The 16,495-nt window shown below is 41.6% G+C and overlaps 1 protein-coding gene across 2 annotated transcripts in view; it reads right to left on the minus strand.

The window, feature by feature from the left end:
* Positions 1-16,495, minus strand: part of MTR (5-methyltetrahydrofolate-homocysteine methyltransferase) — a 152,101-nt gene that overhangs the window by 19,968 nt on the left and 115,638 nt on the right. For both annotated transcript variants that reach the window (XM_062210681.1, XM_062210680.1), the window contains exons 25-29: positions 13,296-13,377; positions 8,179-8,277; positions 7,066-7,141; positions 4,330-4,485; positions 2,645-2,841 (exon numbers count right to left, since the gene is read on the minus strand). In XM_062210681.1, the coding sequence (XP_062066665.1) occupies positions 2,645-2,841; positions 4,330-4,485; positions 7,066-7,141; positions 8,179-8,277; positions 13,296-13,377 (610 nt within the window). The remainder of the gene's footprint in view (positions 1-2,644; positions 2,842-4,329; positions 4,486-7,065; positions 7,142-8,178; positions 8,278-13,295; positions 13,378-16,495) is intronic.

Raw genomic sequence — 16,495 nt, forward strand, 5'->3', positions numbered from 1 at the left:
CTTCCCATGCAGGACTTCTGTCCTCAATGAGTTGTATTAGGAGAGTTAACTATAAAACTTGTTCTCAAAGTTCTTGTGTGTGTGTGTGTAAATTGTTGAAATCTTAATATAGAGTTGGTCTTCTGTGTATAATGTTAATTGAAAATGAATCTTAACGGAGAATGGGACTGGGAATGGGAGAGGAAGGAGAAGGAGGAGTGGGAGTGTGGATGGGAGGGTGGGTATGATGGGAAGAATCACTATATTACTAAAGTTGTGCTTAGAAAATTTGTATTCCTTATATAAAAGGTTTCTTTGGGGAAAAAATACAATGTCATTCTTATAAGTACATATTACATATTTATGTTAACTTGATACCAAAAATTATATTAGATAGATTTTTTAGTAGATGTATCTTTGAGCTTGTTAATTCCCAAACCTTTATATGGAAATTTTAAGTCATAGAATTGAATGTAAACTTAGAAATTGCTGGCCTTTTGGATTATCATTAGTTTATCCTAGAGAAATCACTATCTAAGATAATGCTTTGCTTACATTTAAACTATGGTAATATGAAGAAATAAAAATCATGCAAGTGTTCAAATTAAGAGCAATACTATGAAAGTTCGAAGAAGTTCTTTAGCACATTAGTAATTAATACTTAGGTCCTGGTTATGATTAAAAAAAAAAAAAAGACCATCAGTAAATATTTGCTGAGAAGGCAAACAACTTACAACTAATATTTATCAAGTGCTCACTCTAGGCCTGCTCTATGTGCTCTATACAAATTACTAATTTAACTCTCGCAACAGTCTTCTGAAGTACATAATACCATCAGGTCCATTTTACAGACAAGAAACCTGAGGTACACAGAGACTGATCAACTAGCTCAGAATCAGGGAGCCAATACCACAATAGAAACTCCTTCTGCAGGGGACTAATAAGTTAATCAGTTTGTGGCCAATACAGAAGCTTTGGAGCTATTTTTTGGCCATGGAAGCAAGAACAGCCTAATTGACACTGGACAGAAAATCATTGGGTGCTACAGGCCAGGAGGTGTTTGATAACAGCATAGGTAAATGTCATGGAACTCAGGGACAGCTGTGTGTGGAGGGGCCATTTCCAGTTGTACTCTGCCCTTGAACTGTGTTTTGCTAACAAAACTACAGGGGCTACCAGGGCTACAAAGCTTCCCAGCAGCAAGAGAGGAACAGGTCATGGAATCCTGTGGCACCTATGAGGAAACAGCAATCACAGCCTACTCAGAACAAAGACTGCCACAGTAATCAGGCACGGCAGCCAGAATTTCCCAGAGGGTACTGGAGAAGACATGCCCTTAGAAAAATCTGATTAGGTCATCTATGTGCACAGTCCAGTACCCCTTTCCAGAGACTATTACAAAGGCAAACTCTGAGAATTCATTACAGTTCACGCTCAAATACAGTATGTCACAGACTGCCCAGACATGAATGGCACTGGAAGTAAAAAGAGATCAGGAGAGGACTCAGACTTGAAAAATGAAAGGCTTAGCCAAAGCAGCAGTTTTGGATCTTAGTTACAACCAGATAAGAGTCACCAGTTCCCTAGTGAAGAGGGGCTGAAATCTAACCCTGGAACCCTGCTGCTAATATCCTGGGATATCCAAGTCTGGGTGCATACAGTAAGAGCCTGAATGTGAGCAATAAGGATGTAGCTGTCCTCACTGAATTCTTTATGGTACCATTCAAGGCCCCCAATTGAAGAGTCCCTTCAGACATTGCTATGGTCAAAATACCTGTCACTGTGAATGATACTGTGGTGGTGATCAAAAGCAATACTATCCCTTCTGAAAACAGTGATAAAACTGAAAGAATAATTTATTGGAAATTAACTTGCCCATGATTCTGGTGAATTCTGGTTCCAATTCTTGATTAGAACAACTATTTTTTACAGCAATTAAAGGGACCCACATATGCTATTTGTGCTTTTTAAAGAAGGGGACATGAGAGGGAGCTATGCTGAGAAGAGCCTGTTCTCTCCAACCCAAAGGAGGCCACGGTAGTAAAAGAACAGCCATGGGGATGCGCAGGGGCAGGGCTCGCCCCTACAAGCCATGGAACACAGCACCGTCTCTACCAGCTTTCATTTACTCATCTGTGCCATGGCAGCACACTGCTAACCAAAGGGCTGTGTGGGACTCACACAGGATGGGTCATCAAGCACCCTCTTAGCAACTGGTATCTGGCACACATTCAGCCACTGTTAGTTTTTGCCTGCCTTCCCTGGAGAAAGGCAGCTACCAGTCTATTTAAAAATACACAGATGCAAACCAGTGCTCTTGAACAAGTAAATGTTCTGTTGCTTCAGAAAATAAGACAACTGAGAACATGGGTATGTCCATGGAAGCAACAGCGACCCGGCAGTCCATCTGCAAATAGAATGGTAACTGCCTCACTACTGCTGGCGCCTGGGAGGCCCTGCCTCTGACACCCATGCTGGCGCCTGCTCTCCATCACCCTCACAAATGCTTTGGGCACGGGCCTGTGACTGGCTGTTGGGGATGAAGTGGAGCAGACTCTAACCTTTATACAAATCTCAAGCTTCTTATTTAATTCTCATTGACATTTTTAGTGTTAAAATCAAAAAAGGAAACACAATGAGCTCACTGTCAATATGCCCTTCATACCTGTTGCCTCAACCCATAGAAGGTGGCTATGGGCTCTGCAGACTGAGGCACTGCGTCCTCTGCGTACAGGTGGACATCATCTTGGTCACTCTGTGCTGGCCAGAATCCAACGATGCCCCTGCCTTGGAGTTTCTTTTGACTAATCAGTGTGTTTAGCATGTTCTGGGCATCATCATAGACCTTTCTGGCCTCTTCACCTATTAGGAAAACATACTTAGAATTCACTTAAAGATGCCAATGATAACCAGACAAGAATGCTTCTTTTTAAAACCACTGTCCCTCTTCAGCCATCTTCTCCTTTCACCCCTATCTATTCTCCTCAAATAATTTCTCAGTGTTGACCACCAGCATTCTTTAAGGCAGAGCAGCCAGGGCTTAGTGGTTCCTGGTAAGTGAAGCTCCCACAGTCTGCTTCCCTCAGCTAAAGCCACTTAAATTTTTCCATTTAACAAAAGGCAGAGAGCCAAAGCATTGCTCCTCAAAGCAGTCTGTCAGACAGAGGGTGAGAAAAAGCAGGCCAGATTCCTGGCTCCCTGACATTCTTCATGCACACACAACTCCACTGACTTCACAGTGACCTCTGGGGGCATGACAGTGTGGCTTCTGCACAGCGCCTGGACGGTCTCAGCACCTGCACAAGGGAGCCAGGCCTCCACTCTCCTGACTCCCTCCCTTGCTTTCTGTGTCAGTGAAATGGAGCAGCCCAAGCTCTGTGAATAGCCTGTCCTACAGTCTCCCCACTGTTTGCCTATGATGACTCGGGGGCAGCACAGTGAGAAAACCCTTGCCCACCACTGTACTCCAGGCTTTCTGAGAGCTGCTGAGTCCCAGCAGCTTCACACGCACACACTTCCAGGATGTGCTTAGGAAGCTGACAAGGCACTGGCTTCTCAGGCTTTTCTGAGATCTAGTCTACTACTTCCATGAGTCTACCCCCACCCACATCTTGTTCTGATCTAATCATTACCTGATCCTTTGAATAGCTTTTCATCTTCATTCCATGTCTCTCGGAGAAGGTTTTAGGCATTAGGCTCAAAGTGACATTTGGGAATAACAGTTTATTGATTCATTTGCTTATCTAGTTTACAATCCCAAATCCTACTCCTCTCCTCAATGCTCAGGGCACTGGACTCCTTGCAGTTTCCCAAATGGGCACAGGCGTCTCTGGCATCCCATACTCCATCTCCTCTACCTGGAAGATCCTTTCCTTCAATGTCATCCCGCAAACCCAGTTCCAGCTGCAGTAACTCAAAAAGCAGTTTAAATGCTCCCTATCCCAGGAAGCCCTGGCCTCCCAGTCTAAGCTCTGTCTCCTCTTCTTGTGTCCATGTGGCTGGGCCAGGCCTTCAACAGGAACCCAACAGGTAGCCATTACATAGACTGTGCCAGCTAGTCATGCAGTAAAGGCAGGAATTATACTATCTTCTGTTTATCCCTAGTACCCAGCACAAAACCCAGCATACGGCGGTTGTCCATTTATTGAAAGAACGTGTAAGTGAAAGGTCAAATTTAGTGGATAAAGTAAGTACTAACCAATTTAAAACCCACCCAGAAGTTCAGCAGGTTAACAATACGAAAGCAGCAATCCCCTGCATAATCCCAATCTACTGTGTATCACCGCTCTGGTCTTCACAAGGCCACATCCTGATTATCAGAGGCAGGAAGGAAGAACATACTGAACTAACCTACTGTTTTGTCGTTAAATATCTTGGGAAAGCCTCGATTCGGGTACTTGCCCCGGAGCTGCCAAACATCAAAGAAAGGCTTCCAGTCAATGTAGTCCACCAGCTTCTGCAGGTCATAGTCTTCATAGACCTGGGTCCCGATAAACGTGGGCTTCACTACAAGAAAAGAAGTACAGTTGTCAGTGCTCAGGCCGAGCCCCTCACACTGGCACACTGCCTACAGGGGCCGCCTTGCCAGCTCCTCACTGCTGCGCTGACTCCCACGCTCTGCCTCCCTCCTGTCACCCGTAGGAGTTGTCTTACATAGAGGGGAACTTTAAATTACCGTGGAAAAGGAGTAATTCTGCACCAAATCTTAAATAAAATTGTTCTTCCCATGCAGCTGACTGACTACTCCACTCTTGGAAACTTCTCTCAGTCCTTCCACCCCCATTCCACCAAGAAAAAAGACTTGGGTTAATCTTCCCCTATGCAAATGAAAACAAGACTAAAATAAAGATCACTACAGAAAGGCATATATAGTAGGCTGCTTATATAAAGTTTTAAAACATGAAACAATCATCTATATTGCCTACTGACACAAACACACAAACTGGAAGGAAATGAAGTCCCAAAATCAGGACTGTGGTTATTTATTAAAGGAAGGAAGGGGGATGGACATATACACATGCATTCTACTACATATAATTGTGTTGCTGTTTGTTATTAAATATTTCTTCAGCTGACTAGTGGGTATACATGAATATTAAATAGGTTGTTCTTAACATCCCGTGAGTCTAAGGCCTACCACAATTTATATAATTGTGAAGGCCTTATAGAGCGATGGTGCTACTGGGCTTTCTGGGCCACCAAGAGCAGCAATATCACAGCCAGACTCAATGATGCCAACCCTCCTGCAGCTCCAAGACTTCTTGTTTATCCTTGCCAATCTCTAACTACTCTACCAACCTCAGGGGCTCTCAAAAAACACAGAATCTTGAAGTGCAGGGTGAGAGTACCGGAACAGATAAGCAGGAGTAGAATCTCTGCCTGGGAACCGTTCCTTAGCACACTGGCTTACACTACTCTCTCCATTCTGCCCTGTCATCTTTTTACTACACAGGCTAATCCCTCCTTTGTAAATCTTCTATCATGTTGATTTGTCTGGAAACACAGTCTGTACAGCCTACTTAGTAGAGAAATCAAACAGCAACTTGTGACAGATTCCTGGTTAAAGTGGCCTCCTGCTCAGGAAAGCAGGGAACTGCGTGCTGCCACAGTGTCACCTGGGGCCACCGCCCTTGACAAGTCTGACCCCCTAAGTTCTCGAGTTGCTCCAGGTTTAACATGCAGGGCCTTGAGAGAAGACCTCCTTTATTCCTGTACTGACTTTCTGAAATTACCCCAAGACTGAGTTGCCCACAGAAACGTTTCCGAGGGCTGTTCCTTAGGGCCCCACAGCCCTTAGGCAGAAGTCAGAGCTTGCAGCGGGCCCTGCTCTGGGGGTTAAATCAGCCACTTGTAAAGTCCCCACTGCCGCCAGGCATTCTTGGCCTTCCCAGGATTGTCTCTACAAAAATACATTTTGGATGTTTGATTTGATCAAAACAGACATGCCCTTGTGTCTAACTTCACAGAAAAAGATGAAGAGCAAATGTTTGTGGCTGGAATACACAGTGATTTCTATGTTTTCAAAGGCTTTCATATGATATTTACTTTTATCCTCACAACATTTCCATAAAGTAACCCTCTTTTCACATGTTAGAAATTGTCAAGTGTGGAAAAAAGACATTCAAGGTCACGTAATGAATCAGAGCCAGGACCCAAGTTTGGACGCGAACGCTGGCCTCCCAGCTCCTACTCTGGCATTCTTTCCACTGAACCACACAGAACTCGCAGGAATGAAATTAGAACCGAGCACACCTACATTTCCAATTTAATCCTCACAACTCTGCCGAGCATGTGTAGAACACAGATGTCAGGAGCAATAAAAGCCGATTTGAGATATCATGTTGGAAATATGGATTCAATTAATAGAAGCCCTGTTCACCTGTCTCGGTTTTGCATTTGTATCTCATGTCTTTCTGAGTCTGTCAGAACATCTTACACATTCTATTCCCATATGAATACCTATGTGAGTCAAGAGAGGTGGACAGAAATTAGAAGAAAAAAGAAAGAGAAAAAACCCAATAAAAGAAATACAAAGAAAGGGAATCACCCATGAGAGAGTGAGAAAGAGAATAAGGAACAGGCAGTACAGCGTTGCTGCAATGTTACAAAGATCTGCACCAGCAGAGGCATGTTCAGTGTCAGACATTCCACATCTGCCCTTGGGCCTGAGACCCAGGCCACCTCAATGACAGTTCCACCCACGCATATCTCCACAGAGCTTTTTCAAGCACAGCACAGAGGAAAGAGACAGATCTGAGATAGAAACCTAGTAACGTTTCAAGTTATTAGCCAAAGCTCAGTTTCCTCAAATTAAAATGGAGATAAGACCCACATTCACATGGGAGTTGTCTCAAGGACTCACAAAGCTCTTATGGGTTCACCTAAGGACAGTGTCTGGCACACCACAGGCTCTCCATAAATAGTACCCATTTACTTTGTTCACAGTCATCAGGGTCACTCATTATTTGACACAACTGAGAGCAACTAGAAGCCGGTTTCATTTTGTAGCCAAGTTAATACAAATATCTCCTCAGTGCACTGTCAGTTATCACACCCAGCCTTTCTCTAGCCAACAGAAAAACAGACCTGGGTGAGGTTCAGACAGCCAATCAATCTGGAAAGCATTTTTTCTAGCTTGACTTAAGGGTAAGTATCTTCTCTCCTGTTTTTAAAAAAAAAAAAGTTATTTAGTCAGAGACTGTTAGCTTGCCACTGCTACTACGAAAATACGTCCAAGGATGCCATTTTATAAGTTTTGCAAGAAAACAAATGCTTTATTAATAAAAATCCTTACTCTAAAAAGCTCTTCCTTTCCCTTCCTGTATGGTTTCATTTACAGTAGCACCACAATGAGGAATATTGACATGTAAACCTAAGGTCAACTCTGCATGTAGATAGAACCTGGAATAAGCAAGCCAGTATCTTCAGAACCTTGGTGGATGTTAATTGGCCTGCCATCAACCACCATAAGGACAGAAGGTAGAACTGAGGGACTGTTAAGGTACACAAACTCAAGAAGAAAGAAGGCCAACCACAGCATCCTGGGCTAACCAGCTCCCCCAAAACAAAGCACCATATTTTCATCAGGCTCTTTGTTAGTTCATTCCCCCTTGCCTAACAATTCTCCCAAGGCTCCCACAAAGTAAAATCTGGGAAGGCAGATAACCAGGGAGAGCTACCTCAACGGCTTCTAAGGAAGTCACTGTCCCTGCTCTGAATAGATTCTCTGAAGTTTATCTAGGGAGGGACAGTTCCTGAAACATCGCTTTTACACAGTCCTGTTGGGCAATCAGGGAGAGAGGCTTACAATGGTCCTGTCTAATGTCCCCATTTTCTTCCATTACTCCCTCAAGAACAGGGATCTGTGAGCATCATTTCCGTACACCGTTTCAGCTCCTGTTTCCCTGCTGGGTAGAAGCTCATGTTTTACTCATTCTCATAACTCTGGTGTCTAGCATAGTACCTAACACCTACTGGGGGCCCAATACATGTTTGGCTGAATAAATAAAATTCATTTTAATATAACCAAAAATTATTGGGAACTTAAGACCCTGAAAAACTAATTTGAATTAGAAAATAAGACTTCTCTGTATTGATCGTAAGCTCTTACCCTCCCTCAAAACAGTAAATAAAGTCACATTAAAAACCATGGGATCACTGAATTGCCCAAATAAGCAAAGACCTGTTTCTGTCACTCACCTTGAGAGACTCATAATGGTCTTGTCTAATATCTTCATATTCTTCCATGATTTCCTCAAAGTAGTCATCCTTTAGATTTTCATCCAACAGTTGAGAACACTGGAAATGCAAGATAATGTTCACTAACCATAAAGCAGCAGAAGAAAATGCAATCCCAGCAGTCATGGGCAGCTCTGGTTATACCACCTTCAGGAGCCTTCCCTAACATCATTTGCTCTCCCTTCACGCACTGGGCCAAGTTCCGCCTGGATGTGCAATAAGGGTAAATCCAGCATGTTAAAAGCTTACCAGAACAAAGATTGGTCCTTCACTGGTGTCTGGGAGATAAACTCTATGACCTCAGGATATCCTGCTTGATATGAGTATCACTAAATACACCCGGGTCCTTGGACCAAACTAATTTATGCTAACAGTTGATTTATGGTGACCCCCTTGGCTCAGGCTGTATCTGTCTGACCTCTGATGTTAATCTATATCCTGTCAAGACAATAAACTGTGATTGTGAGACTCACAGCATTTCTGAGTTCTGTGAGTCCTTCCAGTGAGTCACTGAGTGCTGCCACAGTTAGATACCCTCTGTAGTATTTCAAAAACACTCTGTTCATGTCTCTATCACTGCACTTATCAGAGGCTTTCAGTGTCTTTTTATGTATTTACTTTTCTTTCCAGAGGACAGGCCCTTTGAGAGCTGGGTTCACACATTAACTACTGGCATGCCTGATCCTAGCTCAGTGGTTGATATGTACAAGTTGCATCCTAACTAAATGTTTAATGAAGGAATGAGGCTAATCTTCATGATCAATTGTGAGCTTTGGCTAAAATATGAAAGCAAATTGTTGATCAGAGAAAAGGTGAGGCTATTCAATACATGGCAAAACTAAGATCAGCTAAATATTATCTGTATTTATGATTATCAAATTGGTAGGTGATTACCTACCATCAAGGTACAATTATTAAGTTGATAGATGAATATCTACCATCAAAATAAAATTACAAAAAAAAAAAAAATCTAGCTAACTCACAGCACTGCTCGATGCCTGTATTCTCTGACACAAAACAAAAACAAAAACAAAAAACAGGGATTTCAGTATCTTCATCTGAAATTAAAGAAGCTAGACTGGATGATGCTAAGGTGCTTAGAGCTTTAAAAATCTGTAATTCTATGTGAATTTTCCAAGTAGTATCTCTAATAACAATCCAATCACTTACAAGTTAGTAAAAAACACAATAATTTTATTAAGGAATATAATCAGAAAAGGCCATTGTGGCAGATTAGAAATAGGCTTTCAAATAGTATTTACACTGCAAAGTATTTTCCAGCCCCACATAAACTCATCTCAAGAGTTTTAATTTAGGAAAACCAGCAGAGCTAACAGAAAAACAAGATGGGGATGCTTACTCCTGAGCTCCTGAAAGTAGAAGCAACCAATGTTTTATTTTTTTTAACTATTTAAAAAAAAATTTTTTTAATCAGAGTTATAGACAGAGAGGGAGAGACAGAAATCTTCCATTCACTGGTTCACTCCCCAAATGGCCTCAATAGCGGGAGCTGGGCCAGTTCAAAGCCAGAAGCCAGGAGCTTTTTCTGGGTTTCCTTCGTGGGTGCAGGAACATAAGGACTTGGGCCACCTTCTGTGCTTTCCCAAGAACAAAACAGGGAGCTGGATTGGAAGTGGAGCAGCTGGGACTTGAATCAGCACCCATATGCAATGCTGGGGCACAGGTGGAGGCTTCAACTTACTATAATGGAGCACTGGCCCCTGCAACCAATATTTTAAAACACTGTTACATTTTGCTAAAGCAAATCCAGATTTCCTTAACCTACATATAATTTACAATGCTCTTACACAAGTTCTACTGGGTGGTCAGGAACATATAATAATTTGCTGACATCTTCCACACCCCAATGGAGCCTCTTGCTCCCAAAACAACAGTAACAGGTCCCCTCCTGTTCAGTTTGACTTGACTGATGGATACAAGTTCATGGACAACCTATGAACTATTATATATGGTCTTTTTACCAAAATATCAAAGTCTATTATGCATTTTCATGCCAACAGAGATATATTACATAGATATATTACAGCTTTTGTTTATCTCCATTTATTTTTTATTTTATATGGTAATATCTGTACTCATGACGACAGCCTAGGGTGGTTACTGGCACCATAAACTAGAGTGTCAATTTGTTGGGTTAACAACAGGAGTCACTGTGCACTTGCTCCTCATGTGGGATCTCTGTCCATAATGTGCTGTACATTTTGATTTAATGCTATAACTAGTTCTCAAACAGTATGTTTCACTTTGTGTTTCTATGTGGGTGCAAACTGTTGAAATCTTTATACTAAATTGATCTTCTGTATATAAAGAGAATTGCAAATGAATCTGATGTGAATGGAAGGGGAGAGGGAGCGGGAGAAGGGAGGGTTGTGGGTGGGAGGGAAGTTCTGGGAGGGGGAAGCCATTGTAATCCATAAACTGTACACTGGAAATTTATATTCATTAAATAAAAGTTAAAAAAAATTTTAAAAAAAATATCTGTACAATGAGAGGAAATAAGTTAAAAAGGTATTTTACAAATGAAAAAGAACTAAACACTGGCAATTTGTTGTTTATTAAACAAGAAAGAAAAGCAAAGAGAATCCACAGGGTTGAATCTCCAGTCACTAAGTATCTGTTTTATCTTTTTAGGATCTTTCAAATATATAGAGCATGGTCCTGTTCCATGTTCATTTCAGTTAGATTAAAAGATAACAACCGATCAAAACAAATTATACCACTGGCTCCTGAAAAGTGTCACTAGCGATTACCTAAAAGATTTATCATCTGACATATATTTGAGTAACTTGAAAAAGTGGCCATTTCTTTGTTTATGAGAAAGGCTAAGCACTACCAACTGTCTGGTAGGACCAAACTGCAGAAATACAAATATCCATCCTTGCCCTCTGTCTGGCTTCAAGGAAGGCCGAGGCTGCTCCAATTCTTCAAGACAATGAAGGAGCTTGTTCTCCAAACATGGAATTAAAGGGTTGATTCCTTCCCTTACCTGTAGGGGAAACATTAGCCTATACACTTAAAGAGATCCAACCACCTTGTCTCCAAATGGAAACTGTTCAAGGCCATTCATCAGCATTTGAAAATAGCAACAAGCCTAACCCCACTGGATACTCAACCATGGATATGATATAAACTCTTACGAGGTATAATCCAAAAATAGGATAAAAAATTTATTTGAGGGGCCAACATTGTGGCATACCAGTTAAAGCTGCTGCCTGCAACATTGGCATCCCATATGGGCACTGGTTCATGTGGCGGCTACTCTACTTCTGATCTAGCTCCTTGCTAATGGCCTGAGAAAAGCAGCAGAAGATGGTCCAAGTGTTTGGGTTCCTGCCACTCACATGGGAGACCCAGATGAAGCTCCTGGCTCCTGTCCTCAACTTTTTTTATTTTTTTCAAAATAAAATATTTAATTCGTAAAAAATGCTTTATTATAAAATTTAAATGTATACATATGGCTTTTATTATACATTAGTCTATGTCAATGGTAAAGTTTTTTAAAAGATTTATTTATTTATTTGAAAAGCAGAGTTACAGAGAGGCAGAGGCAAGAGAGAGAGAGAGAAAGAGAGAGAGAGAGAGAGAGAGAGAGAGAGAGAGAGAATGAGTCTTCCATGTGCTAGTTCACTCCCCAGATGGCCGCAACAGCCAGAGCTAGGAGCCAGGAGTTTCTTCTGGGTCTCCCAAGCAGGTGTAGGGGCCAAAGGAATTGAGCCATCTTCTACTGCTTTCCCAAGCCATAGCAGAGAGCTGGATTAGAGGTGGAGCAGCCAGGACTCAAACCAGCATCCATATGGGATGTTGGCACTGCAGGCAGCAGCTTTACCCACTAGGCCACAGTGCCAGTCCCAGGTAAAATTTAGAAACATGGAAATCTTATGATTCCAACCTAATTTATTGCTATCCTTTATAATAAAGGAGAACTGTTAAATATTAATAGGAATATGTTCAACTTAGCAGAGTAGGACCAGCTGCATTCAAATCCAACACCTGCCACCTGCTGGATACGTGGCCTCCAAAGTTAACCTCTTCATGTCTCTGTGTGCTCATCACTAAATGGAGCATAATAAAATAACCTATCTCATGAGGTTATTCTATGACTAAATAAGATAATCCACATAAAAGCACTTAGCTCATTTCCTGGCTTACTGCAAGTTTTCAGTGCTAGTAATAATTGTGTAACTTTCATGTAAACAAATCCACAGATCCGAAAGAATTTCTTTGGAATAGGACTGGCTGCATGGTATCGCTGAAAGTCTCCAGATCACCAGGTCCCATCACTAAACTCTTCTGGCTTACAGAATCAGATGGTTGGGCTACACTGGTGGTTTTTAGGTTGTGCTCTTTCAAAAAGATGTTGGAGCAGGATGAAGGACGTTAAGGGGTTGCTCAGCTCTTTTCTGTACCACACTGAGGTTCCAGGGAAGCCTCCATTTATAGCCAAGGGGGTCTGCAGTCAAAACTAACTTGGAAATCAATGAACCACAGTCTCTCAGATCCCCACCAGTGGCAAAAACGATGAAAGCTATTAACAAGATTGGGTGTCAGGCTTTGTTGAAGGAGAAAAGCAAGGAAAGATGCTTGGGCAAATTTCATTCCCTGAGAAAAGACTATTATTCTGTGTTTTGAATATATAGCGAATGTTTTTCTGTCTCTGGGTCAGCTCAACTGGCCCATTCTCAAGTGAAATGTCCATCTGGAAAATGGTTATTTGAAAAACCTTACACTTCTTTTAGATCTGGCAATGGAGTTGGAAGTCCCTATTCATACCGCAAGTGGGTGAAATCCCTCTGTCCGGGAAGGTGTACAGGCCAAAGATGTCTTGGTGCCACCTGTCTGTCTGCTTAGTTCCTCAGTGTACTTGAAAGCACAAGATTTCCTCCCAGCGAGGCAGACACTGCAATAGCACACTACAAGCCTTACATTACTTTATTAGTTTCTGTAAGCAGAAACGGACAAGAAATAAATAGTTCTGGGGTGATATCTTTAATTCTTAATGCTCTCTTCATTCTCTTTTTACAGCATATTTGAAATAAAATGGAAGGCCCCACACTTACCACCACCACACTCTTGGATGCATCCAGGACATGGATTACAGGAGCACTGTATCTTGGAGCTATTTTAACTGCCGTGTGAGTTCTGGAAAGAGGGGTCAGGAAGAAAAGCATATCCATCAGTGCTGACAGATCCTATACAACTGCTGTTCAGAACCATTAGAGATAATGTGTTTCTACAGTGCTTTCCAGAGAAAGATTTCAAGGCACTTACTTACAAATATTGAATGTCCAATTTCCCTTGTTAAACAAAAATGACTTTTTCCCCACTCTTAAGATGGAGAAAATAAGGTAAAATGACTGATAGGCTACAAACTGACAAGCTACAAAGTAAGGGACAAAATGAGAAAGACCTTGTCCTAAGCAACTTGACCAATCCTGTGAGCTGGTCCTCACCAGCCGCCTTTCTGAACTAAGCCTGTGCAGGGGAGGTAGGGGGGATGAAGAAAACGGGTTGAGTCGAGTTCCATCTTCCAAAAGAGCTAGAAAATTAGCCGTGGTCCCTGAGGAACAGGGACCTGGCAGGAGCCCCAGGGCGTGCTGTCTAGTTGCTGGTCTCCTATTTATGGGAGACACCAACACTCCTCAGCCATAACTTCACCTTGTACTTGTGAAAGGAACCTCCAACCCACATTTCCACACAAAACAGCAGAGAGATGTAAAAGCAACAGAAACATTTTACACTAAGATTGGTGAAATCATTGACTTGTGTCACACAACAGGAAATGAGAAGTAGCACTATGTCCTTTCTATTTTTCCTGTCCATGGTTCCCAGTTCCTGACCCTCTGTCTTCTGTACAAGATAAATGACCGTATTTTATCCTCTTAGTCCACCAGTAAAAGCAACGAACCCAAATTCTTGGGTTTAATGATCTGATCCTCTCTGGCCATCTTTTTTTTCAAACCCTCTGTGCCATCAGAATTTCCAGCTCATTGTTTTGCCGCTTGCCCACTAGTTGGACCCTCATTGGACAAACTTAGAAAAACAAAGAGCACAGCCTTTTAGGTACTGAAATGCATATATGTGAAATTTATATGAAATATCACATATGTATATTTTCAGAGAAATATTCATTTCTATCTCTGTCTCAAATGAAGTTCACTATCCTTTTTGACAAAGAACCTTAGGTGACTGTGTCTTAAGATGGAACTTAAGACTCTCAGAAAAAAGATATTATTTATCATGTTCTCAACTTACCATCCAGGAGAATTCATAAAATACCATAATACATGCACACACAAAAACATGATATTTGAACTATTTATTTCACTTTCAAATATCTGTTTTTATAAGAAGCTAAAAGTCAAGCATTATTTAAAATGTACCAAATCTTCTTTGAAAAATAAACATACTTTAAAAATATTTTATTTTACCTTAAAGAAAAACTTTAAAATGACTGGTTAAGTCCCAAATCCCCACTGACAACTTGCAACTGTTGGAATACCTTTCATCCTTAAAATTATCTAATTAACTCAAATGTAAAACAAGTTGCCCTCTGATCACTGAATGTTTAGAACAAAACATAGACCACAGAACTGTCATTCCATTCTAGAACCTGACAATTTAAAGTGAGAACTGAAAATGTACCCAGCCCCCACTGCGGCCCTGAAGGTAGGCAAGAAGTGTTCAGTGGCTCTGATCCCAAATAGAGGAGGCTGGACAACAGTTTCCACAAGATGGAAATGCTTTCCAGACCTCTCTCCTTATGCCTTCTTTCTTAAAGTAACAGCACTCTTCCCCAGTCAGGTGCTTTCTGATTTTTTACCCTCAATGAAAACGTATTTTCATCTGGAATGCTGTCCAAAATGTGCCATAATATGAGAAAGAAACAAAGTAGTATGATGTTTAATGTAATTCCATTTTTAAAAAACAAACACCGGGGTTTGGGCATTGTGACATAGCAGGTAAAGTCGCTGCCTGCAGTACCAGCATTCTATATGGGCACCGGGTTTGAGTCCCAGCTGCTCCACTTCCAATCCAGCTCTCTTCTATGGCCTAGGAAACCAGTAAAAGATAGCCCAAGTCTTTGGGCCCCTGCACCCACGTGGGAGACCCAGAGGAAGCTCTTGACTCCTGGCTTTGGATTGGCGCAGCTCCGTCCTTTGCAGCCAATTGGTGAGTGAAACAGCGGATAGAAGACCTCTCTCTCTCTCTGCCTCTCCTTCTCCTTCTGTGTAACTCTAACATTCAAATAAATAAATAAATCTTTAAAAAAAAACACCAATTATTGTTAACAAAAAAATTAAAACAAAAATAATTATTAAGAAGTAGAGATGGAAAAAAGTAATCTGCTAATAATCTTCATCTATCATTTTAAACAGGTCAATAAAGATTTCAGTTATAATATGTAACAACAAAAAAAGATAATACCTCCAGCCTACCCCAACCAACTAATCTTATATTTAAATTTGTGTATATTTAGAAAAACACAAAGAGATATACATTGATGTGTTAACATTGATTTTACTGGGACAAAAGTTGGGAAGGGAAAGAGTTAAATTTGACTTTATATTCCTCTGAACTGTTCAGCATAGTTTAGTAAACGTGGATTACAGAGGTAATTTTTAAAACAAAGGGAATATTAGGGACTGCCACTGTGGTATGGTGGGTAAAGCTGCCACCTGTGGCACGGCACAGGCATCCCATATGGTCACTGGTTCAAGTGCCAGCTGCTCCACTTCTGATCCAGCTTTCTGCTAATGTGCCTGGGAAAGCAGCAGAGGATGGCCCAGGTCCTTAAGTCCCTGAACCCAACTGGGAGACCTGGATGAAGCTCCTGACTGCTAGCTTTGGGTTGGCTCAGCCCTGGTCATTGTGGCCATTTAGGAAATGAACCAGCGGATGGAAGGTCTCTATCTTTCCCTCTCTCTCTGTAACTTCGCTTTTCAAATAATAAAAAAAAAAAAATCTCTAAAAAATAAAAAAAAGAATCTATTTAAGTAAAGATGAAATGTAGGGGCCAGCACTGTGGCACAGAAGGTTAAGAATCTGCCTGCAGTGCTGGCATCAAATGTGGGTGCTAGTCCTGGCTACTTCACTTCCAATCCAGTTCCCTGCTAATGTGCCTGAGAAAGCAGCAGAAGATGGCCCAAGTGCTTGGGCCCCTGCACTTGGGAAACCTGGAGGAAGCTCCTGGCTACTGGCTTCATCCTAATCCTGGCCATTGTGGCTATTTGGGTAGTAAACTAGTGGATAGAAGCTT

This window comes from Lepus europaeus, chromosome 14 (assembly GCF_033115175.1).
Source record: "Lepus europaeus isolate LE1 chromosome 14, mLepTim1.pri, whole genome shotgun sequence".
NCBI classification, from domain to species: Eukaryota; Metazoa; Chordata; class Mammalia; order Lagomorpha; family Leporidae; genus Lepus; species Lepus europaeus.